Source organism: Macrotis lagotis, chromosome 2 (genome assembly GCF_037893015.1).
Source record: "Macrotis lagotis isolate mMagLag1 chromosome 2, bilby.v1.9.chrom.fasta, whole genome shotgun sequence".
Lineage (NCBI taxonomy): Eukaryota > Metazoa > Chordata > Mammalia > Peramelemorphia > Peramelidae > Macrotis > Macrotis lagotis.
The window spans coordinates 284,946,745-284,968,886 of record NC_133659.1 but is presented as its reverse complement, the minus strand read 5'-3'; the positions used below and the strand labels follow the sequence as shown (position 1 = coordinate 284,968,886).

The window sequence follows — 22,142 nt, the reverse complement described above, 5'->3', positions numbered from 1 at the left end:
TTTGCTTCCTGACTGTAAGTCATGGTTCTTTTCACAGAACCTTGACCTAATTCTATTTTGCAAAATTGGTTAATTAGGTATCAAGTCCTTATTGAGTGTTCACTACATACTTGTCACCATATAAAATATGGTTCTATAGTTGAGGAATAGGCAATCTAATTCAGATGAAGACTGCCAGGGCTAACACAATTACATGAAGTAATTAGAGAGCAAACATGTGATATGCTAGAATAGCAAATAGAGTTCCTATTTGGAGGAAAGGAGATTGATGTCTCTGGAATGGAATAGCTCAGGAAACCAAAATAAATAACATTGAATTTGAAAATAGACATGAAGGATGGGTAGAATTTGAACAGAGAGGGAGAAAAACCTGTCAAAGGAAATTTCCAACAGTACCCCATGAGAAGGAAGATGGAGGCATATTCATTCTGTTCTATATGTAACTAGGCTCAATGGTGAATATGTTCATTAGATGGAATAGAGCAATACCTGAGGCACCTGGTATTGTTAGAGGACTTGGTGTCAGGAAAACTCTCATTTTTTATGAGTTACTTACTAGCTTTGTTATCTTGGGGAAGTCACTTAATCACTTTTGCTTCAGTTTCCTCACTTGTAAAAGGAGGCAGAGGAAAAAATGGCAAACCATTCTAGTATCTTTGCCAAGAAAACCTCAAATGAGGTTGAGACAAATTGGTCATAACTGAAATGAATAAACAATGACAACAATAACAAGGGGAAATATAGCAAGAAGAGGTTATTGGACACTGACAAAGTCCAAAGGGAGAGTAAAGGTGACATGACAGGCCTAGTGTATGAGGGAAGATAAATCAGATAGATTTAGTAAGGGTCATCCAGTTCAACCTCACTATTCAGATAGTATTTTATGAGATAAATTAGAAAACGTGGAACTGGGAGTTAGATAAGTTAGATAAGTTAGAGGCAATTTCAATAATAAAATTGTTAGGTGATGAGCACTGAAACTAAGGAGATGAAGGTAAAAAATGTAAAATGTGGAAAATCTAAGAAATATTTCACAGAAGTATAAGGCTAGTTCTCAACAAAACAAAGCAAAACAAAAGTGTGTCTATGGTGTTTTATTACAGTTTGAACCTAGAAGTCTCAAAAACTCTTATCTTAGAAGACCTAGGAATTGCAAAGATCATAAGTATAGACCTAGTGATAGGCAGGACTTGAGAGAGAGCAAAAAGTAAAAGATGATTCCTATGTTGTCAACCTGAATAACTTGGAGGATCCTGCAGGTACAATGAAAAACAGAATTGATTGAATTCAGAGGAACTGAGTTCAAAGCCTACCTTTTACACTTACTATCCATGTGATGTTAGATACTCATTTAACTTCTCTGAGTTTAGTTTCTTTATCTATAGAACAGAGAGGTTGAAGTGGATGACCCCTGAGGTCCTTTCTAGATCCATGATCAATAGAAACAAGAAAGTTAGAATAGCATGAAAGAGGTAAGACTTTTGGGGAATGTTATGCCTGATAATATAACATAACATATGTTTTTGTTGTATTATGTATGATATGACTTATGAGAAAAGACCTAGGTTTCAATCATTTCTCAATTCTGAGTCAGTGACTTGATCTTTCAGTGCCAGAGGCAAATTTTCTATGAATATAAATTGAAGAGAAAATCATTGGTAGCTTCTATCTTGGAGTTCTCTTTTCCATTGAAAACATAAATCCAGTCCCTTATCTCTTAAATGTATATCAATATAGCTAAACAGAAATATACAGATCTGTAATTGCCAATACAGTTGCTATAAAAAAGAGTTGCTCAAATGGGACATTCACATTTTAGGTGAAGGAAGAGGAAGAGAAAGGAAGAAAAAGAAGATAGTAGTGGTCAGTAGTGTCAAAGGATGCAGAAAAGTCAAGAAAAACTGAAAAAAAAAATCTTGTAATGAAGCCATACAGTTTCTATTTAACAAGGGGTCAAAGAATAAACAAGTGAGATAGTATATGAAATACGAATAGATTACTATAACAATTTAGCAATCAAATTACTTGGATAATTTGAAGAGAGAGAATGAGATCATGGATGAGTACTGGAACTTCAGCTTTTTTGGTAAAGGGGTTAATTTTTTTTAATTTTAGAGCTTTTGTAGTTCAGTCATTTTTCAGTAGTGCGTGACTTTCTATGTGGGCAAAGTTGGCAAATATCCTAGAATGTTTTGCCATTTTCTTCTCCAGTTCATTTTACACGTGAAGAATTTGAGGCAAACAAGATTAAATGACATATCCAGGGTCCCAAAGCCATTATGTGTCTGGGGAAAGATTTATACTTAGATGAGTCTTCCTGACTCCAAACCTGGTACTCTTTCTGCGGTACCACCTAGCTGCCCTGTTTTAGAACAGAGTAAATCTAAAAAAGGGAAAGAAACAAAAGTAATCATTGATAGGATAGAAAGTTCTAGAGGAAATGGGAGAAGATGGGATCAGGGTTGAAAAAGGCATTCCAACATTAGCCTAAATTTAAATGAAAATACCAGAAAATACTTGAAAAAGAAGTGTAAATTTGTGTGTCTTGATTGATTTAGTAAATCAAATTGTTTAGAAAGTGAGATTTTCTGGCACTTTTATTATTTTCAATATTAAATAGTCTTCTGGACTTCTAGGCAACAACCTATTGTTAAACATGCCTGAAAATTTTATTTTCATTTTTATTTATTGCTTTGAAATGATCTAACAATATTTTTTAGATAATTTGAAGTGGACATACGGCTCTATTACTTAAGTGTTCTTTAAATACTTAAAAACCATGAGAGCAATGCTGTTTTAACATCTTTGTTAGATTTATTATGCATAGGCCTTTTTTGCTGTAGAAAAAATCTGAGAAATGTAAAATTCTTTAGCATGCACTTGGAATAAATCATTTAACTAACATGTAATTTAAAAGGCAGTCTTTTTAAAAAAATATCACAGTTCTCATTTTATCAATTGATTTAAATTATATTAACAACTTAGTAAAAGAAGGAAACAGGCCAACCCCTTAAACATTTAAATGACTAATCCTAATTATTCAGAGTTAATGGGGAAAACCTAGACTGTGGATTATCAGTAATTTATTAACTATGCAAATTAGGTGTTGATTCATAGACTTTATTCAAATATACATGTAAAATGTTTAAGCTGAAAGCATTTATAAATAGAGTAATTAGCAAATTTGTAAATTATTTTCAAAATACAAAAGAAGGAAAAAAGTAGATAATCCTGATCTCAGTTAAAAGCATTGTCAATCATTTCCCTAGTATTAAAAAAATATTTAGTAAAGGTTTTTTTTTAAAATTTAAGGGGACTCAGATGTGTTTGAAGTACATAGTGAAATGGAATAACTGTTTTTGTCTCTGAGAGACATTACTGTTTTGCCCCTTCTCTACTCCTTTAATGGTAATAGCAATTCTACATTTTAGTTTATACTTACAATACTTTATACATATTGTCTCAGTTTTCACAATAGCACAGCAAAATGGATAATAAATATTATGTCACTTTAAAGTGTAAATTCTTAACTTCAGATTTCTTTCTTCCTGAGGACACAGAGGGGTCCCTTTGGTAAATAATATTTTTAAATACATAGAAAAAAATATAGGGATATGAAAAAATAAATTATATTGCAGTGTCATTATTAAAATATTAAAAATAGACATTCAGGAACCCCAGGTTAAGAATAACTATAAATAGTCCTGGGATATTTTTCCAGTGGGGAGTAATTTTCCCCCTACATATACCATATACATATGCCTCCCCCTTCATCTCAAAGTAGAGGATTCCATGATTCCTTTTGGCTCCAAAAATAAACACTGTTCATGTTTATCAACAGTAAAAACTCTTTACTTTGTGAACAGTTCCATTATTATCATTTTAGGTTTATAAATGAGGGCCCACAGAGTTTAAGTTACTTGCTCAAGGTCATATGGCTATTAAGAGGCAAAGTCAGGACTGGAAGTTCCTGTATTTCCTATTCAATGCTCTTTCCTTTACACATAGCTAGCTCCCTGGAGGGGTTGCTGGGGATATAAAAAGAAGGCACAATCTCTGTCCTCAAAAGGCTTATGGTTTTTAATGAGGGAGAAAATAGCTAAACCACTCTGTGCAATGGATTTCAAGATAGGATAAATTAGAGATAATCTCAGAGAGGAGCCATTATTAGTTTGAACGGAAATCAGATGAGACAGAAGGTGGGATTTTAGCTGAGACCTGAAGGAAATCAGCAAAGCCAGGAAGTAGAGATGAAGATAGAGACCATTCCATGTTTGAGAGACCACTGATGAAAATGCTCAAATTAGGGAAATGATGAAGAACAATAGAGGTCACTGTCACTGAATTGTAAAGTATATGCCAAGGAGTGAAAGGAAGAAGACCAAAAGGAAAGGTGGGAAATAGATTATGAAGAATTTGAAAAGTCATGCAGAAAATGTTATATTTGATCCTGGAGGTGGCAGGAAGTTACTGAAGTTTCTTGAACAGAGGTATGAGTGTTAGGAAGATTGCTTTGATTTCTAAATGAAGGGAAAGACTTAGATTTAGGTGGTGAAACCCAGAGTGCCATTGGTGCTCTCAACTTTCATGTACTCAATTATCATTTCTATGCAAAAATTCCAGTCCTAATCCAAGTCATTCTGTCTTGAAGTGATGAAGGTCTGGGCTCAGATAGTAGCTGGATTAAATGACAGAAGCAGAAATAAATGAGAGATGTGGCAAAAATAGAATTGACAGGGGCTTGCTTGATAAGATACTGGATATGGAGGGTGAAAGCAAGTGAAGAATCTAGCATGACATTTAGGCTGGAAGTCTGGGTATCTAGGATGATGGTGATACCCTAGAGAAAAAGAAATGGTAGGATGAGTTGGGGAGGTTTGGATGGAAGGATGATTTATTCAGGTTTGATCATATTAAGTTTTAGATGTGTCCAAGATGTCTAGTTCAAAATGTCCAAAAGGTAGATAGATGTAAGAAAGGAGGTCAGGAGAGAGAGGTTTGGCCTGGGAAATTGATTTGAGAATCATCTGCAAAGAAATGATCAGTGAATCCATGGGAGTTAATAAAATCATTAAGCAAAACAGGATGGAGAATAAGCCCCATTACAGATACTTAAAAGTGACAGTGATAGAAGAGGATAAAGATATTACAAGGAGATTGAGAAGGAGGAGTCAGGTTGGAAGAGAGCAAGGAGAGAATAGTTACTTGAAAAGCTAGAGAAAAGGGTGATTGAGATTGTTAGAAGCTATGGAGATGTTAATAAGGAAGAATTAAGAAGAAGCTATTTGATTTAACACTTAAGAGATCCCTGCTAACTTTGGAAAAAGCCATTTCATTTGAAAGATGAGGTCAGAAACAAGAATGCAAAAAAGATGAAGAGCTACTGAGAGACCTCTAGGTGGAGGGGAGAATCAGAAAGTCAGGCAAATACAGAGAGACTGAGAGGCCAGTCTAGGAATAATTGAAAAGAAAGGAAAAAAAGAAAGGATTAAGTGGATACAATGGGAGGAGAATAGAAATTACATGAGATCTAGGGTAGAAATAGAGACTAGAGCTATACTTTTCTAGTGCAGGGCATTGCTTTCTCTGAACTATTTAAAAACTAAGGAGAAAGTAGTTTATAGGATGATGGTGATTAAAGTACAAGTAGAAATAATAATTGTAATAATACAATTATGCTTTTTAACTGTGTAATAAGGACAAAAGTAGAAATTAAAAATTTGCCTTGAAAAAATAGGAAGGGGAATTTATTTTTAATGAAATCAATAGTTTTTTCCAATTAATCAGATAAAGAACTGTCAGTATGTGCTATCTTTTCAACTTATATCCCTTTCCCTTTGCCTTTAAAAAATACATATTAGTTGTCTTGGTTCTGTGATACATGCTTTCAATTTTGGTGTTTATTTTTCTTCTGATTAAAGATAAAAGAAGTGTGATGTTGTATACTCCTGTATATAGGCAGGCAGATGGGAAGTGTTAAATGATTTTAAATGGAGTTAAATGTAGAATCTGATTTAACTATGTTCATAAAGGGATGAGTACAGGTTCACAGCTGGAAGTTTGAGAGATTCATATTCACTGAAGTGTGAACAATGAGACTTAGATTTTAAAACAATTTACAGCAAAGTTGGCTGAGTTTCTTTTCTCTTTTGGGTGGTTTCTAATTGAAGTGGAAAAACTTATGGGACTTTTAGAAAATATTTCCTTCAAGAAATATCATTTATTTGATAGATGTAATGAAATACAGCCCCAGAATCATAGAGTTAAAAGTTACCTTGGAGAATAACTAATCCAAGGTACATCTAAATAAGAATGTTTTCAACATTGCACCCCAAAGTCTGAGAATTATGATGGAGGGGGAAACATGCTCTAAGCACTCTCTTTTGAACACAAGGCTCTCTTGGTTCTTCTGCAAAAATCTGACCTTTGCTTCTAAATTTCCTTTGATAGATACTCATCCAAATCACCCCTTCTAATTATAGGTATTCCTTATCTTTTCTTTGCTCTACAATACTTAGTCATCTCATCAGCTCTCATGATTTTTATTACTATCTCTATGCTGATGATTCTCAGATCTCTATCTATTCCACTCTTATCCTTCTACTGACCTTCAGGCTTGCATCTCTAATTCCCTTTCAGACATCTTGAATTGGATATCCCAGAAGTAAACTTAACTAAACTTAAACTAAATTTAAATTTAGTCTAAACTGAATTCATTCCAATCCTAAATATTATTGTCAAGGGTACCACCATTCACCCTGAGTCCCAGGTTTAGAACCTAGATGTTAGTTATTTTTGACTCTTCACTATCTCTCGCCTCCTACATCCAATCTCTTGCCAAGGTCTATCCATTTCACATTTCTCAAAATTATGCCCTTCTCTGATACTGTTGCCATCATGTTGTAGACCTTCATCTTTTCATGCTTGGGCTGCTCCAATATAGCCTGAGGGTAGATCCGCCTGCCCCAAGCCTCTCTGCACCTGATTCATCTTCCATTCGACCACCAAAAATATTTTCCTAAAAGTATAAATCTGACCAATGTCTCGCTATCACCTCAAAGTCCTCTTGACATTCAAAGTCCTTCCTATCTCCCTTCCCCAGCTTTCTGGCCGCCTTCTACCTTATCCTCTAAAACATCTATCATCTATCTATCTATCTATCTATCTATCTATCTATCTATCTATCCATCTATCTATCATCTATCTATCTATATATATATGTATATATACTCTTCAATCTTATGGCATTGACTGCTGTTTCTTGCCGAAGATACTCCATCTCTCAACTCAGGGAATTTTCCCTGAATATTCATGCCTGGAAGACTGTCCTCCCTCATCTTCAAGTCCTAACTAAAATTCCATCTTGTCTTGTGCTAATGCTGTGCCTCAGAGATTGCATCTACCTTATTCTGTACATAGTTTGTCCATAACCACCCATTAGATTGTGAGTTCTTTGAGAGCAGGACTGTCTTTTGCTTTTTGTATCTCCATCACTTGTATATAGAAAGTGATTGATAAATATTTATTCACTGACTGAGTCACTAACACCAGGAGTCTAGTTTCAGTTCTGATTTTTCCATTAGTTAACCTCAGAAAAGTCACCTAACATTTCTCAGCTTCAGTTTCCTCATTTGTAAAAAGAAGTTAACTTCAAGTTTTAAAATCCCATGTACTTTTTTTTAAATGTGGTTATACCTTGTAAATTCAGTAGAGTTAACCTTTTTTTTAGAACACCATAATGGAGATCATCACATAGCCTATTATTTATTGCTATAGGATTATTGAATTTTATTGATTATTTATATATTTTAAAAGCAAACACACTTTGAGAGTGGTAAAGTGTTTTTTTTTCCTTCTATCTCCTTGATCTCCTCATTTCTCTCTTCAGACACAAACATTCTCATTCAGATCCATTCCTCTCCTAGTCATCCAGAATTCTTGACTGTCCTCTGCTTGCCCAGCATTCATTCAATTTTAATTTGCCTTCTTTGGGCACTCTTGGTAAATAATTTATGCTTCAGTGACTCAATGCCCAATTTCTGCTATATTAAAAAAAAAATACAACCCTGTTAGCCATGTCCCATTTACTCATTGCCTTATTAGGTGACTACTAACTATTGTTTATGACTGGTAAAGATTTGATGTATTATTCCCCCATCTCTCTCTCTCTCTCTCTCTCTCACACACACACACACACACACACACACACACACACACACACACACACACACACACACACACACACACACACACACACACACACACACACACACACACACAGTGCTGGGCCTAGAGTTGGGTAGACTCATTTCCGTGTCTTCAAATCTGACTTCAGATGCTAGTTGTGTGGCTCTAGGCAAGTTAATTAACTCTGTTTCCTTCCTCATGGGGAATATGTTGCAGACTTTCTCTCCCATGCTAACAGAATCTTTTCATCCTTTGAAATTCACTCAAACATATTTGCAACTCTTATACATATTCAACCTCTGATTGATTGATTCTTTCTAAAATCTCCCATTGCCAGATATCTTCCTTTTCTGTAGCTCTGGTTAAGGCTTTCTCTATTCAAAAACCTTTAAATGGCTCTGCATTGTCTTTTTTACCCTGGCTATAATCTGTTGTCTCTTTACATTTCCTTTAGTATTTTTTTCTGTAAAGAGAAATATTTTATTGCTGAATATTTTACTTTACTTACACCACCATCATCTATGTCCTCAATGTTCCAGTCAAACTCATCTTAATCTATATATGTTACTTCTGACTCCTTAATTTTGCCCATATTAATATGTATCCCTCAGACAATTCGCTTTCCAACAACTGAATTCCTACCTAACACTTAAAGCTTAATTTAATTAGTCCCATTTCTAAGTCTCAATAGTAGTCTCTTCTCTAACATTACAAAATGCTTTCTTTTTACCAATAGGATTTACTTGTTATAGATACTTGTGAATATGTGCAGTTGTTTCACCATATGCATATACATGTGTTTATACATGTATGTTTGTATAAATTATGTCCTTTTTTTGTTTTTTGCAAGGCAATGGAGTGTGGCCAGGCAATTAAGTGTCTGAGGCCCAATTTGAACTCAATTCCTCCTGGTACTCTATCCACTGTACCACCTGTTTAGGAGTTGTGTTCTCTTATTATAAATTTCAAATCCATGAAAACAAGGACTATGTTTTATCTTTATGTCTGGAAAATAATAATATCCCTCAAGATCTGGAATATTAGAAACTTACTAAATATCATATTAACTGATATTGATAATAATATCTATTCAATTAGCTTTGGCTGCAAATCACATCTTTTTTTAGAGAAAAGTGCTAAAAATTGTCTTTGATTCAAAAATTTCCAGGGTTCAAGTTGCTAAATCTACTGTTATCATAGCCAATGAAAGTAGAGCTGTTGAGCTGTGACATCTGGCAGGAAACACCTGCTGTCATTTGGCATTCTGGGAGCAACTGATAAATCCAAGAAGAGCATGTGTCTTTAGTCTAATGTTTAATGCTGACTATGCAGTGGCTGGACTGCATTCTTGAAGGGTGGAAAAACCATATGAAACCTCATTGAGGTGAAACTGCAATTATGGGAAATATAACTACCTACATTCCCCCTCCCCATTCCCAGGTGAATCTATGTTTTTATCTCCTTTTATCTTTCAAAAAAAATTTTTAATCTTTTTGTCTGTTATATAGTAGAGATTTTGATAGTCCCTTGGGGCCTTTGGATCTTTTATTTGTTGTCTTTATTATAATTTTTGAAAAGTATTTTGTCTTTAGAATCCACAGATTCCTTTAAATCTATTCACAGAATTCTTTTTTTTTTTTGAGTGTTCTAAGTTAACATCCCTTGGTTTAGGTAAAAACTTAGGTACTGGGTTTTCCTGGAAGTTTCAAGAAGAAATAGAATATAACAGAAGACTGAAATAATTAGATTAGGTAAAATATTCAGACATCATTCAGGAAATCTTTTGAAACTCTCCCTAGTTTTTTGAATGCACTTGAATCAGTTGTCAAACGACCATATAACAAAATTCTAAGTGTATTCAGACCCTCTTAAAATTCTCATCGTAAGTTCTTTAATTTTATATTCATGGAATCAAATTCATATATTTATGGATAGGGCCAACAAACAAAGCACATTTTTTGACCCTGAGTATTAGATACTAGGTAGGTGTGAAAAGCAACTGTTAAAGGATCGAAATATGAAACTTCAATGAATGTTTTATGCATATCCCCTTTGTATAAGGTAACATTTCCCAAAGGGCTATTTCTATCATATATTGTTCTAACTAGTAAGTTAATAGAAGAATGGAAAAGATTACTTGCCTTTGTTTGGAATTTGAATCTTTTTTCTTCTCAAGTGATTATTATTCATTATCATGAAAAACTCGATAAGATTAGATTGTTTACATTCCCATATGGGAAGAGGATTCATGTAACTGCTAAGAACTTTATCATTATTAGGGCAGTTAAACAGTTTTACATATACATGAAGGTTTGGGTTTTGAGATGATTATGTTGAGATGATTATGATTATGTCAAAAAAATAAAGAGGTGATAAAGTGAGATTCAATGGGAAAAATGGAAAGGAATTGGGGAATTTTTTCTCACCTAAAATGAGCCTTGCAAGGAAGAACTTTTACAATGGAAGGGCAAATATGGGGTGGAGTTGGCAATGCTTGAACCTCATCTCATAGGAATTGATTCAAAGAGAGAAAATATACACACATGCACACACACACACACACACACACACACACAGAATTGTGTATAGGTATCTATGTTACTTAAGAGGGAAATAGAAGGGTAAAGGGATGAGAAAAGGGGTAGGAAGATAATAAAAGGGAGGACCAATTAAAGGAATCATTGGTTAGAAGCAAAATTGACCTTTGAGGAGAAAGAAAGAGTAGGATAACCAGAAGAAAATTGAATTGAAGGAAATATACAGTTGGTAATCATAATTTTGAATGTGAATGAGGTGAGCTCACTTTCTGGATAGCAGAATGGATTAGAAGCTAGAATTCAACATTATGTTGTTTACAAGAGAAATACTTGAAACAGAAGGACACATGCAAAGTGAAAGGGCAGGAGAAAAGCTGAATATGTTTCAGCTAAAGTTAAAAAGGACAAGGTAGCAATCATAATCTCAGACAAAGCAAAAATAAAAATAAACCTAATTAAAAGAGATAATCAGGGAAACTACATTTTGCTAAAAGGTGCCTTAGATAAAGAGCTCATACAGCTTTTTAAAATAAGTTTCTCTGATAAAGGTCTCATTTCTCAAATATATAGGGAATTAAACTAAATTTATTATTGTTTTAGAGGGCCCAGATGATCAAAGTATATGAGCAGATAGTTTTAGAAGAAACAAATTATCTATATTTCTATAAAAATACCCTAAATCTAATTTTGATAAGAGAAATAAAAAAGTAAAATAACTCTAAAATACCACCTCACACTTATCAAAAATACAAATGCTGGAGGAGATGAGGGAAAATGGGTACATTAATAAACTATTGGTGGAGTAGTGAATTGTCCAATCATTCTGGAGAACAATTTGCATCTGTACCCAAAGGCTGTTATTGTACTGTTATCTTTTGACCTAAACAATACATCTAGTGTAGTTCAAAGCAAGAGGAAAAGAGCAAAAATATTTATAGTAAAGAAATGAAAAGTGAGGAGGTACTCATCAATTAGGGAATGGCTGAACAAGTTGTAGCATATGACTGTGACTGAGTACTATTATAAGAAACTACAAGGGGACTGCTTTCAGGAAATGCAACAAGACTTTTATGAACTGATGCAAAGCAAAGTGAAATGAACTGGGAGAACATTGTGCACAATCACAGCAATGTTAGAAAGACTGTGAAATACCTGATTATTCTTATCAATACAATAATCAAAGATAACTAAGAGACTCATGATTAAAAATGATTAATTCTGAGTTCAAATTAAAGTCTAAGTTTCTCAGTTTTTTTATAAAACAAGAATGAAATTGTTTTGTATTATTTTACATGTATAATTGAAATCATATTACTGCTTTCTCCCTGAGTAGGGAAAGGATAAGAGGAATATTTCCTTCATGCCCTCAGGATACCCCATTTTATCAATAAAACACTTCCCTTCTTAGATCTCTTTTCTTACTTCTTCACTTGATACATGTGGAAACTCCCTAGAAGACATATCTTGCTACTTTTTCTAGCAGTTGTCAACTAAATTGCTCATTCCACTCCCCACCCCACTGTATTTTAGGATAAAGGAAGTCAGATTATTCCTAGCTCATCATTGATATTTCTAGATTCTCCCTGTCCTTTCAGAACTAAATAACTTCTCTTTAGAAATTTAGTATTTAATCTTTACCTGCTAGCCATATCATTGTTGTACTTATCTACTATTCCCTAGTCTTGACTTTATATAAATATCACCTGTCTTAAAGAAGATGCTTAATAAATGCATTTTGAATTGTATTTTAGGAAAAAGAGATGATGGTAACAAGATAAATACTTTGAGATATTGTACTAAATTATAGTTGAAATTGCTTCTCAAATTTAAACAATGTTTTTTGAACTTCAAAAATAGTATTTGAAAAATATCTTTAAATGAATTTTTTTATATTCTCTTTCCTTTAGGTCCAATAAGCAGTATTTTGGTGAATAAATATGGCAGTCGACCAGTAATGATAGCAGGAGGGATATTATGTTCTTTGGGAATGATTTCTGCTTCTTTTTGTAATAGTGTAATACAACTTTACCTCTGTGTGGGATTTATTGGAGGTAAGTCTATTTTTCAGATTTTCTGTTTGGTTCACTTTGCTTATATTATACTTACTGCTGTCTAAAAAGTGCTTTCAAATATTGGTTTAATTAATGTGTTTGACCCTGGGAATATTTCATTATTAATAGTTTAATTGGTCTTACTTTACTTTTATGGGAGCTCTCTTAGTGTTCTCCTATGTGGTACTTTGGAAGGATCAGTGATTTTAGCAGTGCAGCAGAGGATAACAAGTCTGTTGATTAGGAGATATCAATCAAGTTGCTATGCTAATTAGCTGTGTGACCTTGGGCAAGTCACTTAACCCTATTTGGTTCAATTTCCTTATCTATTAAATGATCTGGAGAAGGAAATTTTAAATCACTCCAGTATCACTGCCAAGAAAACCTCAAATGGGGTCATGAAGCATTGGACATGACTGAACAAACCGAATTACAACAAAAACTCCTTTTCCAGCTCTTAATTTATAATTCTCTGATCTTGGGTCTGATATTAAACCAAAAAAAAAACTGAGGACATTTTTCATGGGTTTCTTCTTTTTGCATTCTTGTCATCTTCATTACTTTGCTTTCATTGCTTTTCCCATATTGCAGATGCCCTTCTTGCCAAAGCAAACCTTTCTAAAATCAAGTGATGCATTCCTTCCCATCTGTTCCAGTAGATCATTCCCTCCATTATCCCCACTCTCCCATTAATCTTCAATCTCTCCTTGACTACTTGCTACTTATGTTATCTCTCCAAATATGCCTATATCTCCCCATCCTCAAAAGAATTTTTCATTCCCATTAACTAGCATCTTGTATCATACCTTCCTTTCATGACTAAATCCCTCAAGAAGATTGCACCATCAGAGCTTCCATTTCCTTTTTTCTCATTTTCTTCTTAACATTTTAAAGGGGCTTCCAACCCTTTGATTCAGATAAACTTTCTTCAGTTAACTATGACATATCTTAGTTGCCAGATTTTATGACTCAATACTTCTCCTTTTTTTGCCACTTTTAACCTTTAACACTTTTCTTTTCTTTATTCTCTTTCTTTTTTTGGTTCTTTGATCCCTCAAATGCAATTTGTCCAAAACTGAATTAATTCATTATCTTTCTCTTCAAACTTGTCTCTTCCTAACTTCTCTGTAACTATCTAGGACACCACCATATTCTTAAGGACACAGGCTTATATCTTCAACTCTATGATGAAGGCCTATTGATTTGATCATTTCATTTCTCACATATGAATCCTTCTCTCCTCTGACACTATATCTCTCTGACACTATATCTCTCTCCACTCCAGCCCATCCTCCACTAAACTATCAAATTAATCTTTCTAAAGTGCACATCTGCCCATGCCTTCTCTCTACTTATTAAACCCCATTGTCTCCTTATCATTTGCATGATAGCATGTAAAATTCTTTCTTTTAAGGTCCTTTATAACCTGGCCCCCCTCCTACCTTTCTCTGCCATTCACTGACTGGCTTTACTCTTCCATGCAGAAAACAGTTCACCTCCCACTTTTGTTTATTTTCACTTATGTGTCTTCCATGCCTAGATGTTCTCCTCCTCTTTATCTCTTTTCTACCGTGGTTTTCTTCAGGCAGCAGCTAAAATTCCACCTTCTTTAAGTCTTTTTCAATCCCTATTCACATTAGTGCCTTGTAGATTCACTATGAATTATCTTTCTTGTGTGTACATATATATATTTGTGTGTATCGATATCAGAGAGAGCAAAAGAGAGTTGTTTGTGTCTGTGTATGTGTCCGTGTATGTATGCATGGGTAGATTGGTCCTTTGTTCTAAAAAGAGGACCAAAATGACATCACTTTGGAGTCAGAGCACAGTGTGTCTCACTGTGGATGAAAAGACCAATATGAACTTGGAAGGCTCTACCATAGTTGGGCATAGTCTGAATGAACAATTGAAGTGGAAATATCTCTAAATTTGTTCATCTCATATTTCTTTTGAGCTACTGCAATTGTTTTACTCACAAAACAGTACTTTCTTTGATATGGGCCCACCTTACTGGGTATCTCCCAAATCAAACAATTGATTTCAAAATACTTCAGATAGACAGACAGACAGACAGAGATATTTATATATTGTCTGCCCATTAGATTATGAGTTCCTTAAGATTAGGGACTGGATTATTTTGTTTTGCTTTTTTTCCCTTTTGTTCCATTCTTTGTATCCTAAGAACTTAGCACTGTACCTCAAATATAATCATCAATAAGCAATAAATGTTGATTGAACTGTCTTGAGTGTGCTTCTAAGAGACAAAGATGAGGAGAGAGCATATTATAAATATGGGGGCAAAGACACAGCGATGGAAGAATATCAAATGTGCCTGAACCGTATAGTATGTGTCACATGTTCTAAACCTTTTACTCTGTCCTCTTCTCTTGTCATTTAAACATAGTGCTAAAATCAACTGAAAAAAATCTCAAACTAGTTTTTTATGTGGCATAATATACAATACTTACACAGTAGGTATTTTTAACTGAAAATTGTTTATTCTTCAGTCAATTGTTAAAATATTGAATTTGGCTTTATGTTCATTCAAGGAATTTCTATATTATTTCTGCCTCCCTCCCCATTTCTTTTCATTCACATTCCAGCCACTGGGAATTTCAAAAACATTTTCATGAAAAAGCAAATGTATCCAAATAATATTTTCTTGGAGACGCTTAACTTTAAGTTAAAATTAATGCTGACCAAATTCAAATAATAAAAAAGTTCTGTAGGCATTAAACTTGCTATATAAACATACTAGTCACATGATTATGTCATATCATTTCATTACAGAAATGATTCTAATTTTTATTTTTTAAGGTACTAGATGGATTCATTTGCTGTTATTACCTAATTTTTTTTAAAAGAGGTATTTTTCAACTAACTGTAGTGGTTTTCTCTCTTCCTCTCTTTGTTGTTCAAAATTGCCTGAGCTTGTAAATATTTAAAGCCCTATATATTAACTGATTGGGATCAATTCCTTTGTCTTACTCTCACATAACTACACAAAGGCTCATACTCATATCTTTTTAACTAACAGTCTCCTCCCTGTGGAAACCAAACACTATATTCCTTAGGAGAACAAAGGTTAAGCAACAATTTAGGTGGAAATATTTTCCCATATATAAGTGAGGAAAAAACTATGATCATATTTAACTTGACTCCTACCTTAAAGTGATCACTCTCTAAAGTGGAAAAGTCCTCAGGGAAAATCTCAGGGTAGGCACCTGGTGGGGGGGTTTCGGCACAACCTAATGGAGAGTAAACAGTGAATTTGGAAACAAAGAAAAATGATATCAACTTAATTATTTTTTTTAGGAAAAAAAACAACCTTTTGAAATCTTTTAGGAATCATAGCAAACAAATACTTAAAGATATCCAGAAAAACTCTTGAGAATACCTTGACTTATCAATCAGTGTTTTCTGGGCATGTGCCTCCCAATGTCATGTTGGAAAGATTATTGGGATTGCATACTTGCTCCCAGCTCTTGTTTTGTCTTTGATAGACCAATGTGTGAGAGGATTTAAGAAGGATCATTTTTAACTCATTTTTTCAAAAATATCCCTCAAACCTTTCATATTTGTAATTTTTAGTACTTTATATTTTTCATAACCACAGGTCAAATTGTCTGAAAGGAAATGGGAGAAAATCAAATCACTATGCAAAGATGCTTTCTTTGACTTGGTGGAAAATTTTATCTCCCAATTTATACCTAGAGGTTATTTAGGGTCTTGCTCTCCAGCTGTCTACCCCATATTCTGCTAATTTTCTATGATCCTTCAGAAAATGACAATTAATACATACACATTATTTGACTCAGTTCAAGTCAAAAATAATTCCTTGTAGCATCAGATAAAAAGTATACTTTTATTTGAGGATTTAAAAAAGCAAAACAAATCCCTATGATCTAAAACATTTTAGTTTATTCTTGTTGGATTAAATATAAAGAAAGAAAGGTTGATATAAATCACTTACTCTGGAAACTCTCAAGGTATTAAAGCTTTTTAAAAGCAAGGTTTGGGGGCAGCTAGGTGGCGCACTGGATAGAGCACTGGCCCTGGAGTCAGGAGTACCTGAGTTCGAATCCGGCCTCAGACACTTAATAATTGCCTAGCTGTGTGGCCTTGGGCAAGCCACTTAACCCCATTGCCTTGCAAAAAAAAAAGAAGAAAAAAGAAAAAAAAAGAGAAGCAAGGTTTGTTATATAATTATTTCTCTAAGTACAGTATGCCGTATAGTACTTATGTATTTAAGAATATTGCTTAATGCAATTGCAAAAATGATTCTTAAAAAAAATAATTACTTAAGTGAATAGAGAGTCAATACATATGGCTTTTGTTGCAGTAAGTTTGATAATCTCCTGTGAAGAATTACTTCTTGACCCAGGAATGCAGGGTAGAAAAAGCAAAAAATAGAGTTATTAAAAAAAAAAGAAGCTACAACACAAAAGAAAGTGATAGAGATTAGAGGAAAGCCAAGTGGATTACTAATTAATCTTAACAGGCCAGCTGCCAGGTTAAACAGCAGTCTAAAGCTAAAAAGCTAAAGCTAAAGTAAAAGAGCAAGAGCTCAAGCCAGAAATCTCCTTAAATACCCCTTCAGGGTCCATGGGAAGAGGTGGTGACTTGGGAGTTGCCCAAGTTCTGCATTAGTTTCCCTTTTAGGGAAGGGTCAGGTGTCTCAGATTCCAGGCTGGGTGGTCTTGGATGTTGTTTCAGCTCCTGAGTAACCTAGCTTGCCTTACCAATGAGTGTTTTGACAGAGTGATAGAGGAGGATTTACAAAATTTTGTTTCCAATTAATTTCAATATTCCCTATGCCCAAGGTTCATCTGCATCAGCTATGATGTATCAATATAATAAAAACACAACATGATAAAAATAGCCTCAAATGGACTAGCTAGACAAAAAAATTGCAAAATTCAAGAAGTTTGAAGGAACTTGTAGAATATCAAATGAAATATATCTTTTTGAAATATGACTGAAGGGGCGATAGTTCATCTAGACATTATAAAACAATAATCACAAAAAGCCATTTTGTATTATATAAAAAAATAGAAAAAGTAGAACAATGGAACAGAAAACACAGGAAGAATCAGAACTGTTTGGATTCAATTACCCCATATTTGATAAACTTAAAGTATTTATAAATTATCCACAAAATAAATAGCCTCAATTTTAAGGACTTCATTTCTCTCAAGGCTCTAATTTTGTCTTTAGACTTCTTTTCCCATCATATTCCAATAATTTTCTCACCCTGGAAGATACTTCTGCCCTTGTATGTTAGGAAATGATTAAGTCAGCCACGTTCATTCTTTCATTCCTCTCTAGGCTCTGCTCTGTAAAATCCTGAAATAAATTCAACTCATAAGTGGAGGAATAAAGCATATTAAAGATAACAAGATAGCAAAAGTGGTGGATGTCTCACCAGGTGATCTACAGCAAAGGTGCTTATACTTTTAGGAGAAAAGGGGGAAGGGAATCACATTGTATAGTCCAGATGACCAACTCACCTCTGCAATCCAAACAAGGAAAACCCACTCTTTGTGATCTAACTCACCATAAATCTCATTGAATAGGACAAAGACATTAGGAGGTGAGATCCAGTTCAAGTTAGATTCCTTTAGAAGGTAAGAGCTCAAGGCTGGGGTCTTAGGGTGTAGGATACATATGTTAAAAGTAGGAATGCAAGAACATTACTATAATTATATTAAGTAATGCTATATTAACACACACACACATATATATCTTATACAGATATGCATATATAAGCAATTTTTCCATCAGTGCTCAAACTTCTTTCTTCATCATACTTCATGCTAGATGACTACCAATCTTCCTTTTCAGCTTCTTTTAAAAACATTTTTTATTTATTTAAGGGGTTAAGTGACTTGCCCAAGGTCACACAGCAAGGCAATTGTGTCTGAGGTTGGATTTGAACTCAGGTCCTCCTGACTCCAGAGATAGTGCTCTATCCACTGCACCAGGTGCCTAGCTGCCCCTTCAGCTTCTTTTTATGCCTGGTCTTTCCCCATTAGGGCCCTTTTGGGCCAAGTATCATTTTCTTTTTGTTTCTATTAATATGGTGACTTTGAACAGTTTCTGTCACAGAGAAAGCTTTAAACTATCATTTTTTGGATCTACATAATGTTGCATTCAGGATGTGATTGTGATTTACAAGGATAACCAGCTGTGCTAGACTGGGTCCTTCTTGAACACTATAATTTTCTGGCTATTTAAAAACTGTGCTGAATGAACTGCTTGGTTCTTTTATGGCATTTTAGAGGATTTTTTTGGGGGGGTAGAGGGCGTGTTTTAAATGGAAAGTCCTGGGAAAGTCACTTAATTATATAATTCTTGATTCTATTTAATACTTTTCTGGAATTGAGAATATGAATAATGCTAAATGTACCCCAGATGGTTTTCTGAGGAATATGGAGCTCAATTTAAATGGAAACATAGCTCTTGTTGGGACCTTTAAATGAGGAGGGGGCAAGAGGTCTCTGAAGGATGAAACTTGCATAGCCCCTCAGGTTCCCTCCTACCACTTGGATATTGTGACATTTGCTCATATATCTCAGCTGGCCTAGAAGAGTCTCTGTTTTCCCCTATTTTGCTTTGTGTTTCTTTCCCTGAGCCTTGGTAAATGACCCTGAATTGAACATATACCTAGCCATGGCAAATGTATTATGAGTTTGAGATGTCCTCATTTGGGAATTTCCTACTTTGGAGAGGATAGGCTGTAACAGGAGATAGAAAATAAGCCGTGGACTGACTCATCAGAATGACTAGAGTTTGCTGAACCACCCTCTTTGGCTATACATGACCACATTAATATGGTGAACCACCAGGGGAAATATCTCCCTGACTTAAGACATGGGCAGCCAATACAGAGGAAGTTGTGCTAATGACAATATTCAGATCTTGGCACAGAGAGCAAAGGTAGTATCTGAAGGCTGGCATAGGTGGTATAACTAAGTCCAGCAGGGGGAAGTCTTTGGCATTGAAACACTGCAAAGTTCCAACATGGTGGGGCAGCAGTTGCACTTGGCATCCCCTGGTCTTTGCATGGTGGTTAGTACTTGGTTCTGGTATAGTGGGCAATGATGGAAGACACAGCAGAAGTGGAATGGGCAATATTAGGGGTCCCAGTGATAAAGAACAGTGTGACAAACTGTAACTCTGACCCTAAGGTCAGCAGACAACAAGTAGGAGACAATGTAGGCTCAAATGATGGTGGAATGGACAATAGCTTGTGTCCCCCAAAGTGTGCTTTGGCCTAGTTAGAAACAAAGATCATCTTGACTTGTAATAAGGATTGACTACTATGATGGATATTCATCATCTGTTGTGTTGCTCTGGTTTCCTTCCTATTGCTCCTGCTCATTGTTACAGGTCTGCATCTAGGTACATATTATGAAGTATAAATTTCTGAAATCACTTACCACATGGACCATATCATTAAGATCCAAGAGTCTTTCTTTCTTAAGGGAAGGCTGAGTACTTAGATTTCTGGTATCTTTCCCCTCTATAGGTGACTTATTCAGGGAAGTTTAACATTTCTTTAGGCAAAAAATACCAAACCAACCACAATAAAACTTTTTTCCCCCTTTTATCTAAGTCCCTTCTTCAATGACTCCTACAACAAATTTCTTGCATCATTTAGATTATGGAAACTCCTATAAGAACCTCAATTCCTTGCTCCTAAAGAAATGGGCAAGGCGAATTAGAAGTATCTTAAATGTTCTTCTCCATATAGATGACTAAGAGGTACGTAGATACATAGACAAATATAAACATATTAAAGTTTAAGACCCAAATCATTTCTATAGCTTCCTGATGGCTTAAGCACAAAAATCAGCACTTATAATTAGAAGTGCCTTCCACAGCCCCATCCCTGAGTTAGAAAGTCAAAAGACCACTGTGTCCAATAGAAGGCAGGGAAGTTGTGCCTAAATGAATCAATGTTATATCCTTTATATGTTAGATTGTCTATGATTATTTAATTTCATACTAATCTTGAACCTGAACCCCAAGATTGACCTGAATTAGATTATAACAGCAGCCTTCCTCATCTTTTTTTTTTTTTGTGGGGAGAATTACTGCTGCAGCAACCTGGTGTGTGTGTGTGTGTGTGTGTGTGTGTGTGTGTGTGTGTGTGTGTGTGTGTGTGTGTTTTAACAAGGGACCTTGATAAATTAGATGATTTCATAAACAATGATTGCTATAGCAACTGTGATCTCCTATCTCTTTGATAAGACAGTGCAAGATGATGGGAGTCCAGGGGGATTGAAGAAAGTAATCCTAATTAAAAATAGAATATACATTATATGGAATATTTAACCAAACAGCATTTTGAACCACTGAACTTCAAGAAATTCCTGTTGTCTTTTCATACAGGTCAGATCATATTTGTTAAGGAGCCAGAGAAAACATTTTAAAAAAAGGGATTCATTGATTGTGATTCATTATTCAAACAGTGGAACTGGTGATGACTCAGTATATTGATTCTATTGGTTTTGGGGAAAATAACAGTTACTGTGGGTCCAATCAATTTATGCTATCTAGTTTAAAATGTTCTTTTATAGGGCATAAATTTGTGTCAAAGTACTTTTTTTTTAAAAAAAATCATGTTTACATTTATACTTAAGCACTACTATATAGTATTTTACACAGCTGACTGTCACAGAAGACAAAACAATAAGGGACTTGATGGGAAGGAAAACCAAAAAAATCCATAAAATTTATTTTTTAAAAACTGTTTATATGATTTGAATTGATACCATTACCTTATGATTACTTGATTTACATTGTACTTACATTTATACAGTGGTCATGCTTCACATGTAAATCATGTGAGTATGTGTGAATAACCCCCTAATGATTCTGTAACTGAGACACCTGAAAAATAATCTCACCTATTTCCTACTCTCTAAAAAGAACCATAAAATAATTACAACTTTTTATTGAAAATTTTATTTAACCTAAAGTCCTTTAAAATTAACAAGAATAATCCCATGAAAGAATAACAATGCATACCAGTGTCATAAACTTAATTTTAATTTTTTTAAGTGCTTTATCAGATGCCTCATAATGGCATAAGGGTTGGTTGTTCTTAGCTTCTCAAATACTTTGCCAACAGAGTATTATAATCACAAGCTCTTGGACTCTGCTATATGATAAATGTGGACTCTTCATATATGATAAATGTGACAGAATCAGGATCTATTATCCCAGAATCAGACACATATATTTGGAGAAGCTTAATAAGAGAAGATAAGACATCAAAAGATTTTTTTTTCTCATTTCTCATTGAAGCTACTCATACATATGTCTGAAACATTGAGGAGCCTTTATCTGCATAAGGTTA

At 34.4% G+C, this 22,142-nt stretch overlaps 1 protein-coding gene across 5 annotated transcripts in view; it reads left to right on the top strand.

Annotated features, from left to right (window-relative positions):
• Window positions 1-22,142, top strand: part of SLC16A7 (solute carrier family 16 member 7) — a 277,627-nt gene that overhangs the window by 239,670 nt on the left and 15,815 nt on the right. For all 5 annotated transcript variants that reach the window (XM_074226250.1, XM_074226249.1, XM_074226248.1 and 2 more), the window contains one exon: window positions 12,632-12,775. In XM_074226250.1, the coding sequence (XP_074082351.1) occupies window positions 12,632-12,775 (144 nt within the window). The remainder of the gene's footprint in view (window positions 1-12,631; window positions 12,776-22,142) is intronic.